Below are 23,695 nucleotides of genomic sequence, written 5' to 3'. Positions count from 1 at the left end.
GTGGTTCCAAGGATGGAGGGCTCTGTATTTCTTCTCTGGTGCCTGAGGCTTTTACATACCTTTCTAATCCCATATCCCCCGCCCCTTTCAACCACTAACTTCTAATTGGAGAACAACACTTGATTAGATTCTTCAATCTCCTTCCGGCTATTCCTGATTGGGTCTTTGCCTTTTTCTAGATTGATTGAATCATATGCCTATTCAGGAAGGGGAAAGAGTTACAGAGGGGGGGGAAGTCAAGAACTCATTAATCAATTCACTCCACAAAAACGGATTGGGTTTTACTAATAGGGTGTGGTCTAGCCCTGAGTATGAGACAAGGAAGTTTAATCTATTCCTGACCTTAGAGAGTACCAGTTATTGGGCGATCTTTGACCCCATCAAAATTATCAAGATGTTTCAGAGTTAAAACAGCTTCATGCAGACAGTGGTATCATCCCCAAAGAAAACAAAATAAGGGTCTCTGAATCAAGTTGTCACTTAGGTTTTACGTCAAGTAATATAGCAAATCCGAAGCCCATTCAGGGAGCAAGGTGGGGCAGTTGGGTTGCGGTTGGTTCTCCAGACCGTAAGACTTCTCTGAAGGAGATCAGGTCAAAGTCATAAGGAGAAAGTGGGGCTAGGGGCTGGGCAGGGCAGAGGTGGGTGATCCTAATGGGACCCTGTGAATGACCCAAGACTGTAAAATACGGGTTATTTTCCTTGGGGAGCAGGGAGATTGAAAGACTTTTCTCTCAATAGAGACATTAACAAGGGAGTGGCTGGGGTAGAGACAACACCATTTTTTTTTTTAATTTTTTTTTTCAACGTTTATTTATTTTTGGGACAGAGAGAGACAGAGCATGAACGGGCGAGGGGCAGAGAGAGAGGGAGACACAGAATCGGAAACAGGCTCCAGGCTCTGAGCCATCAGCCCAGAGCCCGACGCGGGGCTCGAACTCACGGACCGCGAGATCATGACCTGGCTGAAGTCGGACGCTTAACCGACTGCGCCACCCAGGCGCCCCAAGACAACACCATTCTTGAGGGCAGGGAGGGAGATTCTGTCTTCAGACCCTCCAGGGAGGGAAAGGGTGTTTCTCCCAGAAAGATGGGATTAGCTTGGGGACCTGAACTGAGAAGCCTAAATCTAAAAATGTCGGCTGAGGGAGAGGCAGGCAACCCTAGCAAGTCAGACACTTCCAAGTCTGAAAGCTCCAGGAAGGGTGGACACCGTGGACCTTCGGGATCTTGGAGCCAGGAAGACAAATAAACGTGGGCCGATCACGCATGTGACCTCGTCAGCATCATGGCAGCTGTTTCCAGGAGACATTTTCTTTTAGCCTCAGAGTTGTTCCCACAGAGGACACTTCCCAGACAGCAGATTGGCCCCAGCCATTTCTGGGGCCTCGGGAACCTAACCTTTCCAACCCCACTGGCCCCTTTCGAAGCATAATTTGACAATGAACATTTCCTCCGATTTAGGTAACAATGGAGGCAAATGTAACTTCAAAGACCCCTTTCTATCCTTAAGATATCTTGGACACAAAGAGCCTGACCAAGGACATGACATTAGGCAAAGAAATAAAACTCTCTGTTTGTAACAAGTGCAGTACACTGAACACCACCCCCTTTCCCCCACAAAATCCAGAAGCTATGTTCAGTGTTTGCAGATCTGCCAAATGTAGGGATGAATCCCTGCCCGGGCTGGATCACAAGTGGATTCTTTTGAAGTCTCAGGATATGAAGAATGGGAGACTATCCCTCTGTTTCCAGATAATTCCCCAAGCCTTTCTCTCCTCCATTCAGTGTGAGGTCCAAACAATTCTTCTATTACCACTGGGTGCCAGGGCTAAGATTCTTTGAAGGATGTTCTCCATCTTGGTATCTTTCTGGAAGATTCTTTTTGCCACATATCTGCCCTCGGTATAAATGGCCTTTGCATAACATTGGGTTTCGTTGGATTGTACTCAACAGACATTTTAACTCCTAGCAATCACCTTTATTAATAACCTGCATTAGGGTGAGATTTGTGACAAGGATAATCATAAATGCCTGTTATTGAACACACACTGGGCAAGCCATGGTGCCAGCACTTTTCCTCCACTGCCTCAAATAACCTTCACAGAGAATCTGAAGATCACTGCTAGCTCCCCCATTTTTAAGCCTGCTAGCTTTGACACAGTGAAGAGTTGGAGGCTCAGAAGAACCTCCCTAGTTGTCAGACAACTTAAATGTTAGAAAATACTTACTGATAGACTTCTTGTGAGTATCAGTGAAAATGAGAAAATTGTAGAAGTCCAAGGGAGGGATATTTCTACGGGATCCAAGCTTCTGTGAGACCCAAGGAGGTAGGAGGGGTCAAAGTCTTCAAATGTCCTCGAAAATATAAATGTTCAACACTCTTCTCCTCTCAGGCAACAGGACACTCTTTTCTGTCCACCATCACACAGGGCCTGTTTGCTAAGGGGACACACTGGGGCATCCGAAGAGGAGGGAGCCCATCTGCACAGAGATGCCATCATCCCTGCCCAATTCAGGGGTCCAGCGGGACTCCTGGAGTCTGGTGAGAAGCCTGGATTTGTGGGACATTTTATTGTGTCCTGCTCTCCTGTCCTCATGACCCCTAGTTTACTGCCCGCATGAGAGCAGCCTTCTGAGCCCATCAGGTGATGTCCTGACCCCCCTTCTCCAGTTACAGAATCCCAACTGAGATTCCAAAAATCTGCTCCTGGGTCCTTGCTCAGGGGGTTAGAATATTTCTTCTAGTTCCCTCTCCCAGCCTGAGCTGACGTGGCAGCCTTCTCTTCCTCCATTCCAGGAGCTCCAGCTCACCTCTCCTAGAATGTGGAGCATGGAGACCTTTCCCATGGTATCAGCAGAAATCAAGAAATTCTTCTCACATTCTACTAGGCTATTTTGAAGGATATGACTAACCACAAGGCACAGAGTACCCCAGCTGCTCTTCTGAATCCAAAGAGGCACCCAGAAATACTGGAAAGTGACCCCTTTTGGGTTTCAGAGGAGGACCCTGATTCTTCTGGTCTTCCTAGAGGTTCAAGGATGATGAAAGGCTTTGGGGACCCTTATGAAGTGGCTCTTCCCTCTGTGTCTCTCTTGGCCCAGACCTTGAGCTGGCAAAATCCTACTGGGATCCAGGAAATTGTTCTCTCCCAAGTTAGATGTCTTCTTACCTTGAAGTGTCTTGTCTTCTGTGCCTTTTTAAAAGCTCAAGTCTCTTTTGACCCTAATTACCCCCTCCAGTTCCATGAATATCTTGCCGTAAATAAGGGGCTGTTCTCTTTCTTCCTCATCAATAAAGGTTTCATGACAAATCACCCTGGGTCCAGACAATTAAGGCCAAGGGACTAGCTTGTAGAAGCATGGGGTGGGAAGCGTGTCGGCTAGCTCCCTCAAGGTGGGGGAGGCGCCAGAGGAACCCAGGGAAGGAAGAGGAAAAAGAGCAGGGTATGGTCAGCTGAGCAGGAGAATATGTCCTCTGGTTCTTGCAGAGCTGTGTTCCTTCAAGGCTGAGCCCACCAGGGTCTCAGCCTGGATTTGGGGACTGAGAGTTTCCGAAGCCTTGGCTTTGTCTGCACCAGCTACAGTGAGTTTCCAGGGGCTGCCTCCACTCCAAGGGCACAGAATCAGGCCAGTGGAGAGTCCAGAGGGAGAGACTGGTGATCACCCATCCTGGGTGCAAAGCTGAGGGGCCGGTTGTGAGGGGACCTGGCCTGGACTTCAGGCTCAAGAGAGGGTACTCTTTGGAAAATTTGCTGTTTATGTCTCCTCACTCCTTATGGTCTGTTTGGACTTAGAGACTTTGGCTTTCCAGGAGAAAAGGAGAAAGAATGGTGCCTGGCACCATGTCCGTGTCAACCAAGTGGACTCAAATGTCCTACTGCAAGCCATTGGAAGGTCAAGGTAGATGCAAGTAAAACCAAGGTCTCCCAGGCTGCCTAGGAAGAGAGAACAAAGGTGGAGTACGGGGAACCTCAGGACAGGAGCCCGTATGGGTGGAGGACTCTGTGGACACATTCACTGCGAAATCTTGCACACTGGACACACCCCAAGGCCACCCCCTCTCTCCACTCTCCCTGATTCATTAAAAGTGTTTACTTATTCGGGGAGCCCGGGTGGCTCAGTCGGTTGAGCGTCGGACTTTGACTCAAGTCATGATCTTACGGTTCATTAGTTCAAGCCCCACATCAAGCTCTGTGCTGACAGCTCAGAGCCTGAAGCCTGCTTTGGATTCTGTGTCTCCTCTCTCTGCCCCTCCTCCACTGGTGCTCTGTCTCTCTCTCTATCTCAAAGATAAATAAACATAAAAAAATTTTTTTAATTAAAAAAATAAAATTCATAGTGCTGATGGACACACAACTCTATGAATAGACTAAAATCACACAATTGTAGCCTACACATAGCTGGATTGTGTGGTATATGGATTATACCCCAGTAAAGCTGTTATTTTTTTAATGTCACACTTCACACTCATTTTTTTTTTATTTTGGAAAACACAACTGCTTTTGATTAAAAAAAAAGATGGTGTTTCTATTTCGTAGCCAATAGGTTGGGAACTGTTATATATAATTTCATTAATAAACATGTTTTTAACATTTTTCCATTTGAGTTGATATAGAAAATATTAATAGACATAACCCACCTGAACAAAAGCTCTTGGGGATCTTTGACACATTTTAAGGATAAAAAGGAGTCTTTGAGACCAAACTTTGAGACCTGCTGATCTAGGAAGAAAGTTGACCAAAAAGGAAAGCAGTGGTTTCTCCCTAGTGTTGAGAACTTACATGATGGTTCTTTTCTCCTTATATTGTTAGTTAATGCCCTGCGAGCCACCCACATACACCTGGCATGATCTGACTGGTAGGGGTCAGCGCCCCCCCCCCCCCCCCCGACCACACCCTAGCGGCAACTCCTCGCTTGGTTGTATTAGTTTAGACAGAGAAGTGAATCCTAAATGCAAACATTTCTTTTGTCTCTTCCGTTGCTTTCATTTCTCTTTCCAGTCCAGTTTTTGGCATGACTTCTCAGAATAATTTTAATATGAATCATGAAGTCAGCAACACGCAGTGCCCTACAAACCAACGGAGTGTGGAGAAATGCGGGGTGCGGTCTGGGGTGCAGGGGTACCTCTCCGCGGTGGGACCCGAGGCGCTCGGTTCCATGCCCTGGCTCCTAGCTGGACCCACCGGCCCGGTGGTGCCTGGACCCGTCATTCGTGCAGCGGTTTCCTTATTATGGTTTATGCTTGAAGATGCACTGGGCCAACACCAAAGAATCAAGCCAGCTAGAGTCATATCAAGCTGTCCCCTGAACTTCCAAGTGAAGTTCATCTGCATAACTGGGGCTTCCCCCACCAGCGCCCCTGGTTTGCACTGGGTGCAACTCCCGGCCTGACCTCAGAACCCTTTCCCGACTTGGATCACAGGACACGGTTCTTCAGACCTTGGAAGAGTGGACACGTGGGCGGGCTGGGAGACTGCAAGGTTATCCTCAGGGCCTCCTAGGCCCCAGGACGCCGTCTGCCCGTTCCTGCTGCAGTTGCAGAGCGCCCCCTGGGGCTACCACGACGCCACATCTCTTTCCAGGGTCCTTCTGCAGGGTGTCTGTCAGTGGCAGAGCCGTTCCCCAGGGAAGGCAGTGACTCAGAGCCCAGGTTCCCAGGAGGTTCCTTGATAACTGCTTCAGACACAGCCCAGTGGCCACGCCCACACAGACGTAGTCGCTCGTCCCATTCGAGGTCCCCAAGGCGAGCTTTAGGCCCATTCGGATGCCCGCTGCTCTCCCGTCCCAGCCCCAGCTCCAATTCCCAGCGAGCAGGCGCCACACCCGCGGGGACTATTAGTCAGACTTTCCTCTCTCCCACTAACGCTCTTGGTCTTCTAAGCCTTTGCTCTTCCAAAGCCTTTTCCAAATCTACAGGGTCCTGTCCCGCCTCATCTGCCTCGTCCCGCACCTCTCTGTCTGGACCATCTTGTGTCTCTGACCACCAGGGGGCACTGTGGGCCCGGAGTTGGCGGCAGTGGAGGATCCCCTGGAAAGCATTGGTCTCTGCTTCAACTAGAGGGGAGCGTAGGGAGAGGAGGCTAGGAAGGCAGAAGGTAGGCACGAGGGCAGAGGCCGGCTAGGGTCTCACTGGAAGTTTGTAAGTAGGGCTGTGACCTGACCTGATGAATGTTTGCCACTCCTCCTCGCTCCCCTCCCCACACTACGGCTGGATTATGTCCCACGGGGGAGTTAAACAGGGAAGCAGAGACACCAGCCAGGAGACTGCTGCTCCCCATAGGGGATCCTGGCTTGCCCTTGAGTGGCCCTGGGGATAGCTTTGTGGACACCCTGGAGGTGGAATCACTGGGACTTGCTTAGAGCAAATGGCAGGTGTGAGGGGTCAAGAGACCCTCTAAAGCTCGGTCCTGACTTTCTAGATTAAGAGGAATGGAAGGGAGCAGGTGTATCCAAAAAAAAAAAAAAAAAAAAAAAGGTGGGGAGGGGGTAAGAAGTTAAGAAGTTGGCTGCACTGTATTAGATTGCAGACAATTCTATCACTGAGTGAAAAATTAAGTACAGAATAGCAAATGCAATAGAATTCTATTCAAATAAAATGATATATATACTCATTCAATCGCTATTTGCAAATGTCTCCAGTTGATTTTGTATTTTTTACCTGATGCGGCAGGGTTGGAGGGGCACCAGCACCATCCAAAGCTGAGGCCCCCAGCCAAGGTCGGTTTCAGGTCTGGAGGAGTGACTATAACCACAGTTCCACTGCCATCTCTCCAGAGACCTCAGAGACATCCCATTTCTCAGATGGCCGGAATTGGGGCCTCAAAGTGAGCCCTACATAAACTTGCAAGTCAACAAGGATATGCCTTCAAATTCATGCCCGAATTCTCTGAACCCAACATGGCACCCAAATACATAAAACAGTTAATAACAAACATAAAAGAACTAACCAATAATAATACAACTATAGTAGGGGACTTTAATGCCCCTCTTACATCTGTGGACACGCTTCTAAGCAGAAAACCAACAAGGAAACAATGGGTTTGAATGCCACAGAGGACCAGATGGATGTAACAGATATATTCAGAAAATTTCATCCTCAGACAGCAGAATGCACATTCTTCTTGAGTGCACATGGAACATTCTCCAGAACAGATCCCATATTAGACCACAAAACAGGCCTCAGCAAATTAAAAGGGTCGAAGTCATACCAAGCATCTTTTCTAACCACAACACTATGAAACAAGAAAACGAGCACAAGAAAAAAATTGGAAACAGCACAAATACATGGAGGTTAAAGAACATCTTACTAAAGAATGAATGGGTCAGCCAGAGAATCAAAGAAGAAATTTAAAAGTCTATGGAAACAAATGAAAATGAAAACACGGCAGCCCAAAACCTTTGGGATGCGGCAGAAGGCAATTCTAAGAGGGAAGTTTATAGCAATACAGGCCTAGCTCAAGGAGCAAGAAAGATCTCAAACAACCTAAGCTTGCATCTAAAGGAGCTAAACAAAGAACAACAAATGAACCCTGGATCCAGAAAGGGAATAATAAAGATTAGAGTGGAAGTAAATGATATAGGAACTAAAAAAACAATAGAGCAGATCGATGAAACCAGGAACTGGTTCTCTGAAACAAATCAATGAAGAGGGCCTCCTGGTTGGCTCAGGTCATGATCTCATGGCTCGTGGGTTCAAGCCCTGCATCAGGCTTGCTGCTATCAGCTCAGAGCCCACTTCGGATCTTCTGACCCCCCTCTCTCTCTGCCCTTCCCCTGCTCGTGCTTGGTCTCTCTCTCTCTCTCTCTCTCTCTCTCTCTAAGTGTCCAACTTCGGCTCAGGTCATGATCTCATGGTTTGTGGGGTCGAGCCCCACGTCAGGCTCTGTGCTGACAGCTCAGAGCCTGGAGCCTGCTTCGGAATCTGTATCTCCCTCTCTGTTCCTCCCCCACTCACACTCTGTCTTTCTCTCTCCAAAAATAAATAAAGATTTAAAAAAAAGTAAGAAGCTTCTGCACAGCAAAGGAAACAATCAACAAAACTAAAGGACAACCTACTGAATGGGAGAAGATATTTTCAAATGACATGTCTGATAAAGAGTTGAATCTAAACTATATGAAGAACTTATACAGGTCAACGCCAAAACAAACAAACAAACAAACAATCCAATAAAAAGTGGGCAGAGGACACGAACAGACATTTCTCCAAAGAATACATCCAGATAGCCAACAGACACGTAAAAATATCCTCATTATCACTCATTGTCAGGGAAGTGCAAGTCAAAAGTATAATGAAATATCACCTCACACGTGTGAAAATGGTTAAAAAAAAAACTCTAGAAACTAGTGCTGGCGAGGATGTGGAGAAAAAGGAAACTTCTTGCACTGTTGATGGGAACGCAAACTGGTATAGCCATTCTGGAAAACAGTATAGAGATTCCTCAAAAAGTTAAACATGGAACTACCCTACAACCCAGCAACTGTACTGCTGGGTATTTACCCAAAGAATACAAGACCACTAAGTCAGAGGGGTGCACGAACCCCTATGTTTACAGCAGCATTATTTACAGTAGCCAAGATTTGGAAGCAGCCCAAGTGTCCATCGACTGGTGAATGGTTAAAGGAGATGTGGTGTGTATGCAATGGAATATCATTCAGCTGTTAAAAAGAACGAAAACTTGCCATTCTCAACATGGTTGGAGCTAGAGGGTATAATGCTAAGTGAAATAAGTCAGAGAAAGACAAATACCATATGATTTCACTCATAGGTGGAATTTAAGAGACAAAACAAATGAGCGAAGGGGAAAAAGAGAAGCCAAGAAACAGACTCGTATCTATGGAGAACTGGATGGTTATCAAAAGGGAGGTGGAAGGGGGATGGGTGAAATAGTACTTGTGATGAGCCCCAGGTGATGAAAATTAAAACTTAGGGGCACCTGGGCGGCTCAGTCGGTTAAGCATCTGACTTGAGTTCAGGTCATGATCTCACGGTTTGCGAGTTTGAGCCCGCGTCGGGCTCTGTGCTGCCGGCTCAGAGCCTGGAGCCTGCTTCGGATTCTGTGTCTCCCTCTGTCTCTCTGCCCCTCCCCGCTCATGCTCTGTCTCTCTCTGTCTCTCAAAAAATTAAAAAATTAAAAAAAAAAAAACAAATAAACTTAAAATAAAAACTTAAAAAAATTCATTACTGAATTCTCTAAGCATCGGTACACCCAGGTTCACCACCAGCTGCCAGATGTTTTCCAAGAAACAGAAAATCTGGTTTTGAATTATGTTCACGTCTGCAGAATTAGTGTCAATCCCAGAGAAACCCTGAACCCAGAACCATAGCCACCTGTAAACTGGTGTCAAATTGGCCAGTAGGGGGCAGGCTGGTCCCAGCCAGTGGGACAGCACCAGGGGTGGCTCCTGGGTTTTGCTCCTGAAGTGCTAGGTTGCAGAGTAAAAACATCAAAGCATCACGTCTTGATGGAAGGAACGGCTGGCTAGACTTGGTCTCTGTGGCCTTGGCTGTTTTCTTGACTGTTGTCTTTATTGAACAAGAGTTGCCACCATTTATGGAGGATATATTACGTACTAAGGTCTGGCCTCAGTATTTCTGTCTGCGTTAGAGACAGTTACTTGCACCCATTGGTGGAGGAAGAGAGATTCAGAGAGGGGCAGTAACTACTTCAAGGTCACACAGCCTATCCCTGGTGAAACTGGAATTCTAAGGCATGGCTGCCAGTGCTCTTGAACCTTTCACGATGCTGTCCCAGCACCCAGGAATGCACTGCTCTTTTTATACTTTGTAATACATTCTGGACACCCGGCCTCCTAGTGCAGCTGGAGGAAGCCTCACAGAGAATCAGGTCCAGGTGTTTGCTACACTGTTTTCACTGCAGAATCTGTCATTCCAAAGACATCCCGCAACTGAAGTAAGAGGGCAGCCTGCTAGAGCGGTCCCCAAAGTGTGTTCCCCAGACTAGCAGCATCCGCATCACCCGAGAACTTGTTAGAAATGGGACTTCTCAAGCCCACCCGAGACCTACTGAGCCACAAACTCAGAGGACAAGAACCCCACCCCTGCCCAGCGATGCTGATGCTGCTTAAATTGGAGAAGCGAGCTGAGGCGGGGATGTGGGAAAAAGAGCCTCCCTGCCTCAGTTTCTCTCTCCTTTCCACTCCTTTGGAAAAGATTGGGCCATCCTCCACCCTGGTCTAACGGGGGCCACGGCTACTGGTTGTGCAGCCCAATTTATTAATCTGGTTACAAATGCTGTAGTCTGGTTTTTGAACACGTAATCTGGTTCTAGCACTTCCGGTGACTAGTGTTTACAGCCACTTTTTAATCTGTGAGTGTGGAAGGCGAGGGAGCACTGACTGGTACGGGCAGCCACAGGCCTTGGGTCTGTTCAGTCCCAGCCTCCACCTCCCCAATTGCCTGGAAAGGACTAGATATGTCTTGGGGCTTAAGTGATGGAATACACACGGGGTGCAGAGGGCACCTGCCTTGCATCCAGGCTCCAGGTGAATAATGCACTCCCAGCCCCCAACCACAGTCCACACCTTCACCCCCTGAACTTCTAAATAGGTTAGTTTATATTCAAAAAGGACTTTGCAGATGTGGCTAAGGATTTGAGATGGAGGGGGGGATTATCTTGGATTATCCAGGGCCCAATGTAATGACAAAGGTCCTCCTGAGAGGGAGGCAGAGAGAGATGTCTCATTGCTACTCTGGAAACAGAGAGAAGGGCCATGCATCGAGGCGTGAAGGTGTCCCTTCGAAGCAGGAAAAGACAAGGAACCCAGTCACCCCTAGAGCTTCCAGACCAACTCATAGTGGACTTCTCACCTCCGGAACCGCAAGAGATAAGCTTTAAGCCGCTAAGTTTGTGGTGTTTATTACAGCAGCAGTAGGAAACCCATACACCAGCTTTCTGGGCTCTTAACAGACCTGCCAAGCTCCTTCCCAACACGGAGCCACACACACAGGCTATTCCTGCAACCTGAGCCGCCCCTCCCCCTTCCCCACCTGCCCCTGCACAAGGCCAGTCCCCTCAATGTCCCGGCCTCAGCCTAAATGTCCCTTCTTCGGGGTAAGCTTCCCCGATATCCTGTCCCCATGCCCCCATTATTGCTTAGGGCTTCCCTTCACTTCAGCACCCCGGCCCCCACTGATCTCCCTGATGACCCCTTGGTCCCCAAGGTCCCGAGTTCCATACACCTGTCTCCAACTTCTCTCTATCCTGTCCTATATTGGTTGAAGAGCCCTCTCCTCTGCCTGGTGGAAGGTTCTGTGTTGGCACCAGCTCCCCAGATCTCAAAGGATGTTTACGGGATGAATGAGTGGCTCCTGGAGGGGTGAGGAAGTCCAGCTGGGCACCAGCCCACAGCTGTCACTCGGAAGCTCTTCTCCTAGCACAACATCCTTAATTCCTCTTCCTCTTCTGGTCCATCCCTCATTCAACAAACATGACTCAGCACCTCGCATGTAATGACAGGCTCTGACTTCAGGAAGCTTCGAGTCTCGTAGGGAAGACAAGGTCATTGAACAGACGCTTGGAGAAATGAGTGATGGCTCTGAAGTGTGCTGAGGTCAATCTAGAGAAGCCCGGAGCCAGCAGGTGTCCCTGGCAGGGATAGCCCGAACCCAGTCTTCCTCCACTTTGAGTCACATTACCTGTGGCACAGAATTAAAGTCAACCACGCACACGTGCCCCTGAGCCACATGCACGGCGGATCGACGTGTCCAGCTGGTCCCAAGGGTTTCTGCTGGCATTTCTTTGAAAAGACAGTTTTGCACCAGACCTAAGCATGCTTGCTCTGTGACCAGCCTGCCTAGGACTCATTCCCTGTGCAACTGCAGACCAGGCCGTTAATCTCTATGGTCTATTCCCTCATCTGTAAACAGAAATGACATTTATAATCCCTATTGGGGCATGTATTATAGATGGTGGTGGTGACAAGGCAATGAGATAATCTAAATTAGGCCCAGATCCCGGGCCTTCAACCCAGAATAAATATTAACTTGGGTTTTTCCCCGCCCCAGCTTTTTTTTTTTTTTCTTGATTATTTGCTAGAATGTGGTAGCAGATGCCAAAAATGTAAGGAAAAGCATCACGGAAAATACTTCTACGCATTCCTTTTTCTCCAAAGCAGAGAAAACAACTATTTGTCGTAACAGATGTGAGATGGGCTGGCAGAGACTCAGAATTGCATCGATGCACCGCCATGGACAGATGGCCGGGTTCTAAAGTATGGAGGAGCAGAAAAGTGACTTCCTCTCTGATGCTCGCAGAAGGATTCCAGGTGCGCTCACTTTTCCCTGAGTCAGAAGTGAGAGGGCCTGGGTGGCTCTGTCAGTTAAGCTCCTGACTCTTGATTTCATCTCAGGTCATAATTTCACAGGTTTGAGCCCCATGTCAGGCTCCTAACGTGGGATTCTCTCTCTCCCTCTCTCTCTGCCCCTCCTCCCCTCCCTCTCTTGCTCTCAAAAATAAACAAATAACTTTTAAAAAAAGAGGTGAGAGAGAGCCAAGATCTTGGAAGAATAAGGGGTCTTTGGACATCAGGATGGGCGGGGGTCTGGATGGAGGTCCACCCTGGGGACAGGGGTTGGGGAGAGCAGCTATATGGAGGCTCAAAGCGTGGAACTGGACTGGGTCATGGTGAGTGGGGTACAGCGTGGGTCCAGAGAGGAGCCCCCAAAGAGACAACAGTCCATTCATCCATCCAGCCAAGGATTATTCAGCACCAACTCTCCACAGAGCACTGCACCTACAGTAATGAATGCAGATCATCAGGGTGGAGGCATCAGGCAGGGAAGGCCATGCAGAGAAAGCAGGCTATAACCATCCGTGTCAGTGAGAGAAGACAGAGGAGGCCGGCCGCTCTCAACCAGAGGCTGACTCCACGCCAGGTGGCAGAACATGCCTCTAGGGACTCCATCCTGGGCAAGGACAGCACCAAGTGCCTGAGCCAGGACAGTGCCCTGTCCTTCTGTCAGGGGGTCCATCCTTGTTCCAAGACAGTCACTGAAAAAGCCCCCATTCCCTGGAGCACCTGGGTGGCTCAGCCAGTTAAGCGTCTGACTTCAGCTCAGGTCACGACCTCTCGGTTCATGGGTTTGAGCCCAGCAGCGGGCTCTGTGCTGACCTCTCTCTCCTCCTCTCCCCTGCTTGTGCTCTGTCTGTCTGTCTCTGTCTCTCAAAAATAAATAAATGTTAAAAAAAAATTCTTTACATAAATAAATAAAAAATCCCCCATCCTCAAACTCAACTCTGGAAAAGATTTGAGAGCTCGGAGGTGGAGGGGAGATGCTGTGTGTCTCCCTTCTTCTGAGCCCCTGGGGAGACGACGACGATGTGCTGGGCACCCCCCCCCGGGGCGCCCCCCCGCCCCCCTCCCCCCCACCACGGATGGCCAGCTCCTGCAGGGTGCCTGCCCTCCCCATAACCACATTCGACCCTTCCCCGGAGTTCTGCAGCGGGTCTCGTGGTCAGACCCCCTTCTCCATGGACCAGACACTCCTGGAGGGCGTCTATGCGGCGAGAACCTGCAGGAACCATGTCACCTCTCTGGGCCTTGGTTCCCCCTCACGTGAAAGGCTGGGGGAGGAACTTAAGAGTCCTGACATTCTGCAGAGTTGTGCATATAGCTGCCACTCCATTGCCTGGGAGAGCTTTAATTATGGGATGGAAAAGAAAGGAGCCTGAGGGTTTGGAGGACACAGACCATGAACTAGGGGCCTCAGCCGGGCGGGATTTAGCACTCTGGGTGTGTCAGCAGCCACCTGCGGCCTGGCGGGTCCAACAGCACATTGGGGCTCCGGTCGGACCCACCTGCACAGCCCGTGGCCGTTCTCAGAAGCGCGGGACAGGGTGCAGGCGAGGGGGAGGGACAGGGATGGCGTGCTCCCGCCGGGACATGGCACACAGCGGCGGTCTCGGGTAGGACGAGGTGTAAATGCTCTCCCTCGGGGCAGCCCTGGGCGTGAGCCACCTCTGCTTCAGCTGCTCATAGAGTCCATAGTTGGTAGGGGGAGCTGCAAGAGAAGCCGGGGTCTGCGTGAACGGGACCGGGCGTAGACCGGCCGGGGGACAGCGCGGCGGGGGCCCTGGGGGTTTCCCGGAGCGAGGCTGGTCGGGCTCCGGAGGGAAGAAGGGCTTGCGGGGGGCCGGCTCCATGTGTCCTCAGGAGGGACCAGGCGCCGGTCTGTGGGCCTCGGAGAAGTCAGCGCCGTGACTGGTTAAGGATGGAGGGGAGCATCCTGCCCCAGCGGCGAAGCGAGCAGTGCAGGTGTGTGAAGGCTGATGTCCAGGACAAACCCCAGGGTAACGGGGCGTGGAGCGCAGCTCACCATGGGACCCCTTTGCGTGGAAGGGTGGGAGTACAAAACATAGGGTGCAGAGAAAGAGGGCAGCTTGAAATGTAAATCAGATCAAGGCCCTCTCTTACAAAAATCACTCCAAAGTCCTAGTTCCGCTGGAAGGACACGGCCCCCCTCCTCACTGTGGCCTCCGAGCCCTGATGTGGTCTTCCCATACTCCTGCCTTTTCACTTGCCATTCCCTCTCCTGGAATGCTCTCCCCCCCCACCGCCCCCCATTCCTGTATGGCTCCCTCCTTCTCGACTCAGCTGTCTCTCCCAGAAAGACCATCCGGCATCATTCCACCCGAAGGAAATTCACAAACACCCGCCTCATTTTCTGTTGCTTACCTAGAAGTTTTCTTCATGACGCACATCCCTGTCCAAAATTACCGTATTTACTAGATCTTAAGGTATCTTATGCATGCATGGCGTCTGATCTGAGACCCACTGGAATGACGACTCCCCAAGGGCAGGAATTTCTCCCCTGTGTGTCACTCCTGTGTCCTCCTGTGCTCCCGCAGGGCAGGGCCCCTGGGAAGTAACAGTCCCCATTTAGCACAGCTGCCTGATCCGAATGTGCAGCGGTGTTGTTCCTGCCACCTGTGCTCAGGTGACCATGTTTCCATGGTGCACGCAGGTGAGGGCTCCAGTGCACGGCCAGCGTCACCTCTGTGTCAGGGGGCGGGGGCAGGCAGCAGCCCTGGGGGGAAACGGGATTCTCCCGTTCTCGGGTCATTGTGATGCCCTCGCTGTGCGTCTTTCAGCCTGTGCCCGGCACACCTCAGCCCTACGCGGCTGTGGACCCCTCGCAGCCCACTACAGGGGGGAGATCCTGAATTATACAAATACCAAGAAGGGGGAAGTCTGCTTTCTCCGGGAGCCACAGCAACTTGTGTCCACTCCAGGTGCGACGCGGGGGCAGGCTGGGGTTGTAATTATGCCGGTTGTAATGGTCGTCATATGTGCTAATCAGATGGCGGTGTGAGGGCTCCTGGTGGTGGGTCAGCAGGTGTTCGTACGGGAGCCCCTGGAAGGACAGACACAGCGGGTGTGTTACTGGTCAGAGCAAGGCATCCACCGGGCGGTGGACGGAGGCAGAAACTGTTGCCACCGAGGCTCATGGTGCTGATGGCGAGGAGGCTTCCACAGGCCGGCGGCGAGGGTCTGCCGCCTGGGCCCTCAGGGCCACCAAACGGGAGACGCGGTTGTCTGGCCCACCCGACACAGCTCACCTTCACACACACATTCCATCTTGGCTGCAGTCCGTTCTCCGTACGAGGGCCCCCAACCCATGCCAAGTCAATTCATCCCTAGAATGGGCAGTGGGGACACATTAAAATGAAAGTCAGGACATCCAGCTGAATGGGAAGAGTCAGAACCATCTCAGTGCTGCCCTGTGATCTGAAATTATACCCTTTGATTTGTCTCGAGTCTCATCCATCCAAGTGCCTATTTCCATGGCGAGAGAAAGACGTTGAATACCGAGCCTGACATATGCACCTTGTATTTCAATCAGTTACTATGGGAAGAATCAGAGCATGCCCCATAAATTGCCTTCTCCTGCAAAGGATTTATGGCTCCCTCAGCTGGAAACTTGGGGAGCGATTTCTTTGGTGGGGGTTATTTACAAGGAGAAGAAAGCCATGTTCTCCTTATTCTGGGACGTTTGCCTGCATCAGTGCTTTTCCTAAGAAAATCCTCTTGGCCCTGCAAGCGAATCTTGGAGGACTGGGCTGATTTACAGGGGAAGATAATGTGGATTTCCATGCCTGTTCTCTTGTCTGGACCAAACAGGGAGGTCTGTGTCTGCTATGGTCTGGAAACGCTGACTGCACATAATATTTCAAGTAGTGGTTCCATAAATAAGTCAGATCACAATGCCGAAGGGAGACAAGGGGGGAGGCACAGACATTAAGCAGGGCTTCCCAAGATCCGTATCACTGGGTGCCCAGAGAACATTTCCAGCGCCAGGGAGGGCACATGGGCGGCGGGGGGGGGGGGGTTCCCATGAACCAAGGGAAGTGCTGGGGAGGCATCACGGCAGGGAAAGGAGAACAGGCACAAGTTTCTCTTGGTTTGGGGTGTGGCCCTGCTGTCTGGATTATGTACCTAGGATTTTTGTTTTGATCAGGTATGGTCAGGTGGCAGAGAGGGAGACAGCTGCCTTTGAAAGAAACAGTTTTGAAAGACATGCCACACCACATGGGGCCACATTAGGGAAACACCCAGAAGGAGAGAAAGAGAGAGAGCATGACCCAGGTTGTCCATGTGGTTTCCAAGGGAAGGAACAGGTGAGGCAGGATAGTCAAGTTTGAGTTGAGGATTACAGAGTTTGAATGATTTCAGCAGGCTCTGGGCTATAGGGGTGCCCACTCTTGTTGGTGCCTGGCCCTGGAGTGATTTGGGGCAAAAGGATATTGACTTGGCATAGAAGCGTTAGATAAAAGAGGTGGTTGGGATATAGGCTCTAGGTTGGTTGCTTTGTATCCTAAAAGCTTGTTTATAGGCAAGCTTGTGTACTATCTCTAGGAATTAGCAAGCCCTGGGAAGGCAGTCTCTCCAGGATCAGCAAGGCCCCTAAGATGTCAAGCCATCTAAAATATAAAACATAGGGGGCTTATCCTATAAGCTTGTGTACTATCTCTAGGAATTAGCAAGCCCTGGGAAGGCAGTCTCTCCAGGATCAGCAAGGCCCCTAAGATGTCAAGCCATCTAAAATATAAAACATAGGGGGCGCCTGGGTGGCTCAGTTGGCTAAGCGTCTGACTCTTGGTTTTGGCTCAGGTCATGATCTCACGGTTCATGAGTCCAAGCCCTGCATCGGGCTCTGCGCTGACAGTGGGCAGCCTGCTTGGGATTCTCTCTCTCCCTCTCTGCCCCTCCCCCACTCACTCTCTCTTCTCTTTCTCAAAAATAAATAAATAAACTTTAAGAAATTAATAAAATAAAATACAGAACATAGAAAATTTGGTTAATACACCTGCCTAGGGGCAAAGCACAGGAAGGGGGTTTTCCCTGGGGAATGCTAACCCCATCTATCCAAAGTCAATTTGAAGGGAGATCAGCATTTGCCTAAGAAGGGGGAGGTGTGAGGTGGGGGATGGGAGAGGTGCAGAATGAAATCCACAGAACAGCTGACGGACTGAAACGGCTGTTCAGAAGCAACGCTGTGTCCAGGGTCCCTGGCACACAGATATTTGAACAGAGTCCTTAGAAGCGAATATCTGTTTGCTTGGTTCTATTTTGTGTATATGTTGGCAGGGGGCTTCTTAATTTTAAACAGACTGTGTGTGTGTGTGTGTGTGTGTGTGTGTGTGTGTGTGTGTGTTTATCTCATCGGGGTTTGTTATGAGTCCAAAGAGAGGACACCTAATGTGTATTGAGAACTAGCCTAAGTACTTCTTATGTATTGATAACTGGGGACCAGGATCCCCAGATCATGGGTTTTTATTTTGACTTCCTTACATTAACAGGCATTTGGCACGCTAGTGGCAAAGGCCAGCAGCTCCAGACCATCAGCAGGGTCTGTGGATGCCAGCGTGCTCCAGGAAAGTCAGTGCAATCCAAAGATGCCAGGATTGTCCAGAGATGCCAACACAGCCCAGCGGTGCCAGCACAGAGCTGAAAATTTGCTGCTATTTATACTAAGATGGACCCCCAAAATGCAGAAGACAGAGTCAACTCCAGCAGATAGCGTAAAGGAATATGAAGATACTTCTTGCTTGATTTACAGACCGGCCACCTGCTTTGTCCCTTACCAACCAGCCAAACGGTTTTGGACAAACCATTGACCACACCTGGGACACCTTTTTATCTGAAAAGGAGGGTGCTGGGATGAACTATCTCTCAGATCCCTTCCAGCTCCAAAATGCTTCCATCTGACAATGTCCACCCCTCACTGTGGGCCCCCACCCTGAGTTTAGGCAGGTAAGGGTTAGATGGGTCATGGTGGGGGACGTGTCCTGAGGATGCAGTGCCCTGCTTCCTGCTCCGGAGGCCTGTGACACAATGATGCACATAGGCCCTCAATGAGTGGGAGAGGACAGAATGGCCCTTGATTTTATACAAAAGACCGGGAAGTTGGGGCATAGATGATGCAAAACACTGCCGTTCAAGCATCACCGCTACTTGTTTTTGGAGGACCTCCCCTATTTCCTCACTATGTTCACCTAATTCAGTATTTACCCTTTGCCTACCTCCTGTTGGGAAAGTGTGGGGGAACGGGGAAAATGATCCAAGAAAGTGCTGGGGTACAGGGCAGAGGGAATGCTACTGGCTTGACATTTGGTGTGTTGTAAATAAAGGTGAATGCCATCAGTGGCCCCCAGGTGGGGGAGGATGCCCACGAGACTGCTCCTGTCTCCCCAGAGGGAACCGAGCCTAGAAGGAGGTGGTGTCTCCCGAGCTCTGGAGGGGATCCCAGGCCTGAGTGTGGGTCCCCCACCTCCCCCACTTACCTCCACTCTCCTCTTGCCATACCACCTGGAGATCTGGTCGGGTCTGGGGCCCGGGAAGGGGACATACTCTTTTCTGTAAATGGACTGAGGTGTTTCCTCCATGGCTTTGGTGAACTGAAAAAGACCAAATACTCAGGATAACTTCTGTGATGCACCTTCTCATGCTTCTGTAGCGTCCCCTCCCCTCCTGGGCTATGGGAGGCTGGGCAGAGGAAGGATAGACATGACCCCAGGGCCACAGCCTACACAAGCCGGGCTTCATTTTGCCCCCTCCCTCCCAGAGCTTGGAAAGGAACATGCTCAGGCCATTGGCACCCCGCTGCCCAGACCCACGCCTCAGGAAAGCTGTTCCTTGGGTCACCCGACCACTTGTCATGGTCTGCACCGTTCCCTTTGTCCTCTCTCTCCCCGCTCTCCACTCCTGCTAGCCTCCTTCTTTTCTTCTTCTTTGTTTTCCTCGCTCTTCCCAGTTCCACTCTTTTCCCCCCATTATCTTATGTCTCCTGGTTCAGTTCTTAAACATTGATTGTGGTAAAATATACGTAACAAAATTTACCATTTCAACCATTTTTATGCACACGGTTCAGGAGCATTAAGTACATTGATATGGTTGTACAGCCATTAACACCATCAGTCTCCAGAACATCATCTTCTCACACTAAAACTCTGAACCCATTAGATGGCTCCCTCCCCAGTCCCTGGCATCCCCATTCTACTTCCTGTCTCTATGAATTTGACTCCTCTGGGGAGCGCACACAAGTGGAATCCTACAGTATTTGTCCTTTGGGGCCTGGCCTATGTCACTTAGCATAGTGTCTTCGAGGTAGGATCGTCTTCCTTTTCAAGGCTGACTACTGTTTCGTTGTATGTATATGCTACCTTTTGCTTACCCATCCTACCGTTGGGCTGCCTTGAATAATGCTGCTACACACATAATGTATGAACCTCTCTCTTCCAGATCCTGGTTTTAGTTCTGATGGTTATAAACCCAGAACTGGAGTTGCTAGATGATATGGTTGTTCTATGTGTACTGTTTTTAGCAACTGCCATAGCTTCTGTCTCCCACAGCAGCTATACCGTTTTACATTCCCACTAGCAATGTACAAGGGTTCTGATTTCACTTACATCCGCACCAACACTTATTAGTTTCTTTTTCTTTCTTTTTTTTCAATATTAGCCATCTTAATGGGTGTGAAGTGGTATCTCGCGGTTTCGACTTGCTTTTCCCTAATGACCAGTGATGTTGAGCATCTTTTCATGTGCTTTTTGGCCATTTGCATAACTTGGAGGAATATCTTTTCCAGTTTTTTCCCCATTTTTAATTGTTCGTTTGCTTTTTTGTTGTTGAACTTTAGGAGTTCTTTATATATTTTGGATATTAATCCTTTATCATATGTAATATTCGCAAACATATTCTCCCATTCCATGGGTCACCTTTTCACTCTGCTGATAGTGCTAAAAGACTTCAATTTTGATGAAATCCAATTTATCTATTTTTTTCTTTTGTTACCTATGATTTTGGTGTCCTATCCAAGAAATCATTGCTAAATCCAATGTCATGAAGTTTTCCTATGTTTTCTTCTAAGAGTTTTACCATTTTAAGTCTTACATCTAACTTTTTGATCCGTTTTGAATTAATTTCTGTATGTGGTGTAAGATAAAGGTCCAACTTCATTCTCTTGCATGTGGATATGCAGTTTTCCCAACACCATTTGTTGAAAACACTGTTTTTTCTCCATTGAATGATCCCTGTTGAAATCATTTGACCAGATATGTGAGGACTTACTTCTGAGCTCTTTATTTTATTCCATTGGTTTATATTACTGCCTTTATGCCAATATATCAATATTTGGTTACTGTAGTTTGTAATAATTTTTGAAATCAGAGAATGTGAATCCTCCAACTTTGTACTTCTTTTCAAGATTGTTTTGACTATTCTCGAGAATGGTCTCTTGAGATTCCAAGTGAATTTTAGGGTGGATTTTTTAATTTCTGCAAAAAAGATCATAAGGATTGCATTGCATGTGTAGCCATTTTGGGGTGGTATTGACATCTTAATGATATTAAATCTTTCCATCCATGGACATAGGAGGTATTTCCATCTATTGGCATAAACTTTCATTTCTTTCAGTCATATTTTGTAATTTTCATTGTATAGGTCTTTTGCTTCTTTGGTTAAGTTTATTCCTAACTATTTTATTCTTTTTGATGCTATTATAAATAGAATTTTTTTAATCCCCCTTTTAGACAGTTCATTTTTAGTGTATAGAAATGCAACTGAGTTTTGCAATTTGATTTTTGTATCCTGCTACTTTGATGAATTCATTTATTAGTTTTGACAGCTTTTTCTGGGTTTTTTTGTTGTTTGTTTTGTCTCTGTATGTGTGGTCTCTAAGGTTGGTACATATAAGATCCCTCATCTGCAAACAGAGATCATTTTATTTCTTCCTTTCCAATTTCTTGTTATTTCTTTTTCTTGCCTAATTGCTCTGGCTAGAACTTTTAATACTATGTTGAATAGAACTGGCAAAGCAGGCATCCTTGTCTTATTCCTGATCTTAGAGGAAATTATTTTTGGGTTATTTACCACTGAGTACGATGATAGCTGTGGGCTTTTCATTTATGGCCTGTGTTATGTTATAGTAGTAAAATACTGAGTAGAATTCACAAGAAAAGCCATCTAGTCATGGACTTTCATTTGGGAGATTTTTTTTAAATGTTTATTTGTTTATTTTTTGAGAGAGAAGGAGAGAGAGAATCCCAAGCAAGCTCCTCACTGACAGCACAGAGCCCGGTGCGGGGCTCAATTCCACAAACCATGAGATCATGACCTGAGCCAAAATCAAGAGTCGGACACCTAACCAATTGAGCCACCTCGGCGCCCCAGGAGATGTTTTTATTACTGAATCAATTTGCTCACTAGTTCTAGAACTATTCAAATTTTCTATTTCTTTGTGATCCTTTCTTCAATATGTACTCTCCTTATTTGGTTCTTGTAACAGGTTTTGACTTAAAGTCTACTTTTTATGATGTTGGTATAGCCATGCCACTCTCTTTTGATTGTTATTTGTATGGATATCTTTTTTCACTTCCAACCTACGCATGCCCTTAGATCTAACGACTGTCTCATATGTGTCATATACTTGCATCCCAGGTTTGGGTTTTCCCCCCCATTTGCCAATCTATGTCTTTTGGTTGAAAGTTTAATCTATTTACATTTAAAGTAATGACTGTCAAGGGAGGACTTCATTTAACTACTTTGTTATTTATTTTGTTACAGGGTTTTTGGTCCCTCATTTCTTCCATTACTACTTTCATTTATGAAGTTGACTTTTTGTAGTGACACATTTTTATTTTCTTCTCGTTTCCTTTTGTGTATACTCTGGAGATATTTTCTTTGTACTTATCATAGAGATTGCATATAACATCCTAAACTTATAATAATCATTTTAATAATCTATTTTAAATTGGTACCAACTTGACTCAGCTCAGACACAAAAACTGTGCTCCTGTACAGCCCTGCCATCTCCCATTTCATGTTACTGATGTCATAAATGGCATCTTGATATATTTTGTACACATTAACATGGATTTATAATTATTTTTTTGCATTTGGTCTTTAAATCCCATAAAAAATAGTGGAGTTACAAACCAAAATCACAATAATAGTGGTTTTTATATTTGTTCATGTGTTTAACCTGTACCAGAGGTCTTTATTTCATATGACTTTGAGTTACTGTCTAGCATTGCTCTGTTTCTTACAGGGCAGGCCTAGTGGTCATGAACTCCTTCTGCTTTGGTTTATCTGGGGCTGTTTTAGTTTCTCCTTCATTTCCGAAGGACAGTTTTGGTAGCTATAGTATTCTCAGTTGATAAGTTTTGTGGATTTTTTTTTTTTTTAGCACTTTAAATATATCACCCCACCCCTTTCTGGACTACATGGTTTCTGCCGAGAAATCTACAGATAATCTCATAAAGGCATCTTTGTACAGTGATGAGTCATTTTGATTTTGCTGCTTTCAAAATTCTCTCTTTGTCTTTGACTTTCAACAGGTTGAGTATAATATGTCTTTGTATGGGTCTCTTTGGATGTATCTTTTTGGAATTCACTGAGCTTCCTGGATTTGTAGACCCATATCTTTTCTTCAAATTTAGGAATTTTTCAGCCATTGTTTCTTCATATACTCTCTCTACTCCCTTCTCTTTTTTCTCCCATAATGTGTATACTGGTCTGCATAAGGTCTGCATAATGGTGTCTCATAAGTCCTTAGACTCTGTTCACATTTCTTTCTTTCTTTCTTTCTTTCTTTCTTTCTTTCTTGTCTTCTCAGACTCAAGAATTTCAAATGATCTTTCTTCAAGTTCTCCAAACACCTCTAGTGAATTTTTTCAATGTAGTTATTGAATTTTTCAGCTGCATAATTTCTATTTGATTTCTTTTTATAATTTCCATTTTTTACTGATATTCTTATTTTGTTCATATATCATTTTCCTGATTTCCTTTAGTTCCTTTGTTCATGTCTTCTTTAAGCTCTTTAAGCATATTAAAGACTTTTTAAGTTTTTGTTTAGTCCTTCTGATGTCTGTCTTTCCCCAGGGCAGTTTTCCCCACTTGGTTTTCTTCCCTTCAGTGGGCCATGTTTGACTATTCCTTTGTATGTCCTGTAATTTTTTGTCGAACATGGACATTTGTAAAAACAGCCCCCTCTCATAGTCTTTGCAAACTGGCTCCATTTAAGGGAAGATCTCCACTAATTAACAGGGCATTTTCTGAGGCTTGGAATCAGCCTGATACGAAGGAAGGCTTAAGTTCTCAGGAGTTTTCTGAGCATGCATCTTGCCTGGGCCCGTGTATGTGTGTGTGTGTGTGTGTGTGTGTGTGTGTGTGT

General features: G+C 47.5%; 1 protein-coding gene across 2 annotated transcripts in view; it reads right to left on the bottom strand.

Annotated features, from left to right (window-relative positions):
• Positions 1 to 12,506: 12,506 nt before the first annotated feature.
• CFAP107 (cilia and flagella associated protein 107) overlaps positions 12,507 to 23,695 on the bottom strand; it is a 13,648-nt gene continuing 2,459 nt past the window's right edge. Inside the window, exons 2-5 of one of the 2 annotated variants that reach the window (XM_040461826.1) lie at positions 18,807 to 18,920; positions 15,199 to 15,376; positions 13,821 to 14,023; positions 12,507 to 12,756 (exon numbers count right to left, since the gene is read on the bottom strand). In XM_040461826.1, the coding sequence (XP_040317760.1) occupies positions 13,842 to 14,023; positions 15,199 to 15,376; positions 18,807 to 18,920 (474 nt within the window). In that variant the 3' untranslated portion in view covers positions 12,507 to 12,756; positions 13,821 to 13,841. Of the gene's footprint in view, positions 12,757 to 13,624; positions 14,024 to 15,198; positions 15,377 to 18,806; positions 18,921 to 23,695 lie in introns of those variants that run through there. The other variant, XM_040461818.1, reaches the window with a different exon arrangement.

The sequence above is a fragment of the Herpailurus yagouaroundi genome, unplaced genomic scaffold (assembly GCF_014898765.1).
Source record: "Herpailurus yagouaroundi ecotype Mexico unplaced genomic scaffold, PumYag 77, whole genome shotgun sequence".
Taxonomy (NCBI): domain Eukaryota; kingdom Metazoa; phylum Chordata; class Mammalia; order Carnivora; family Felidae; genus Herpailurus; species Herpailurus yagouaroundi.
This window is presented reverse-complemented; position numbering and strand designations above follow the sequence as displayed.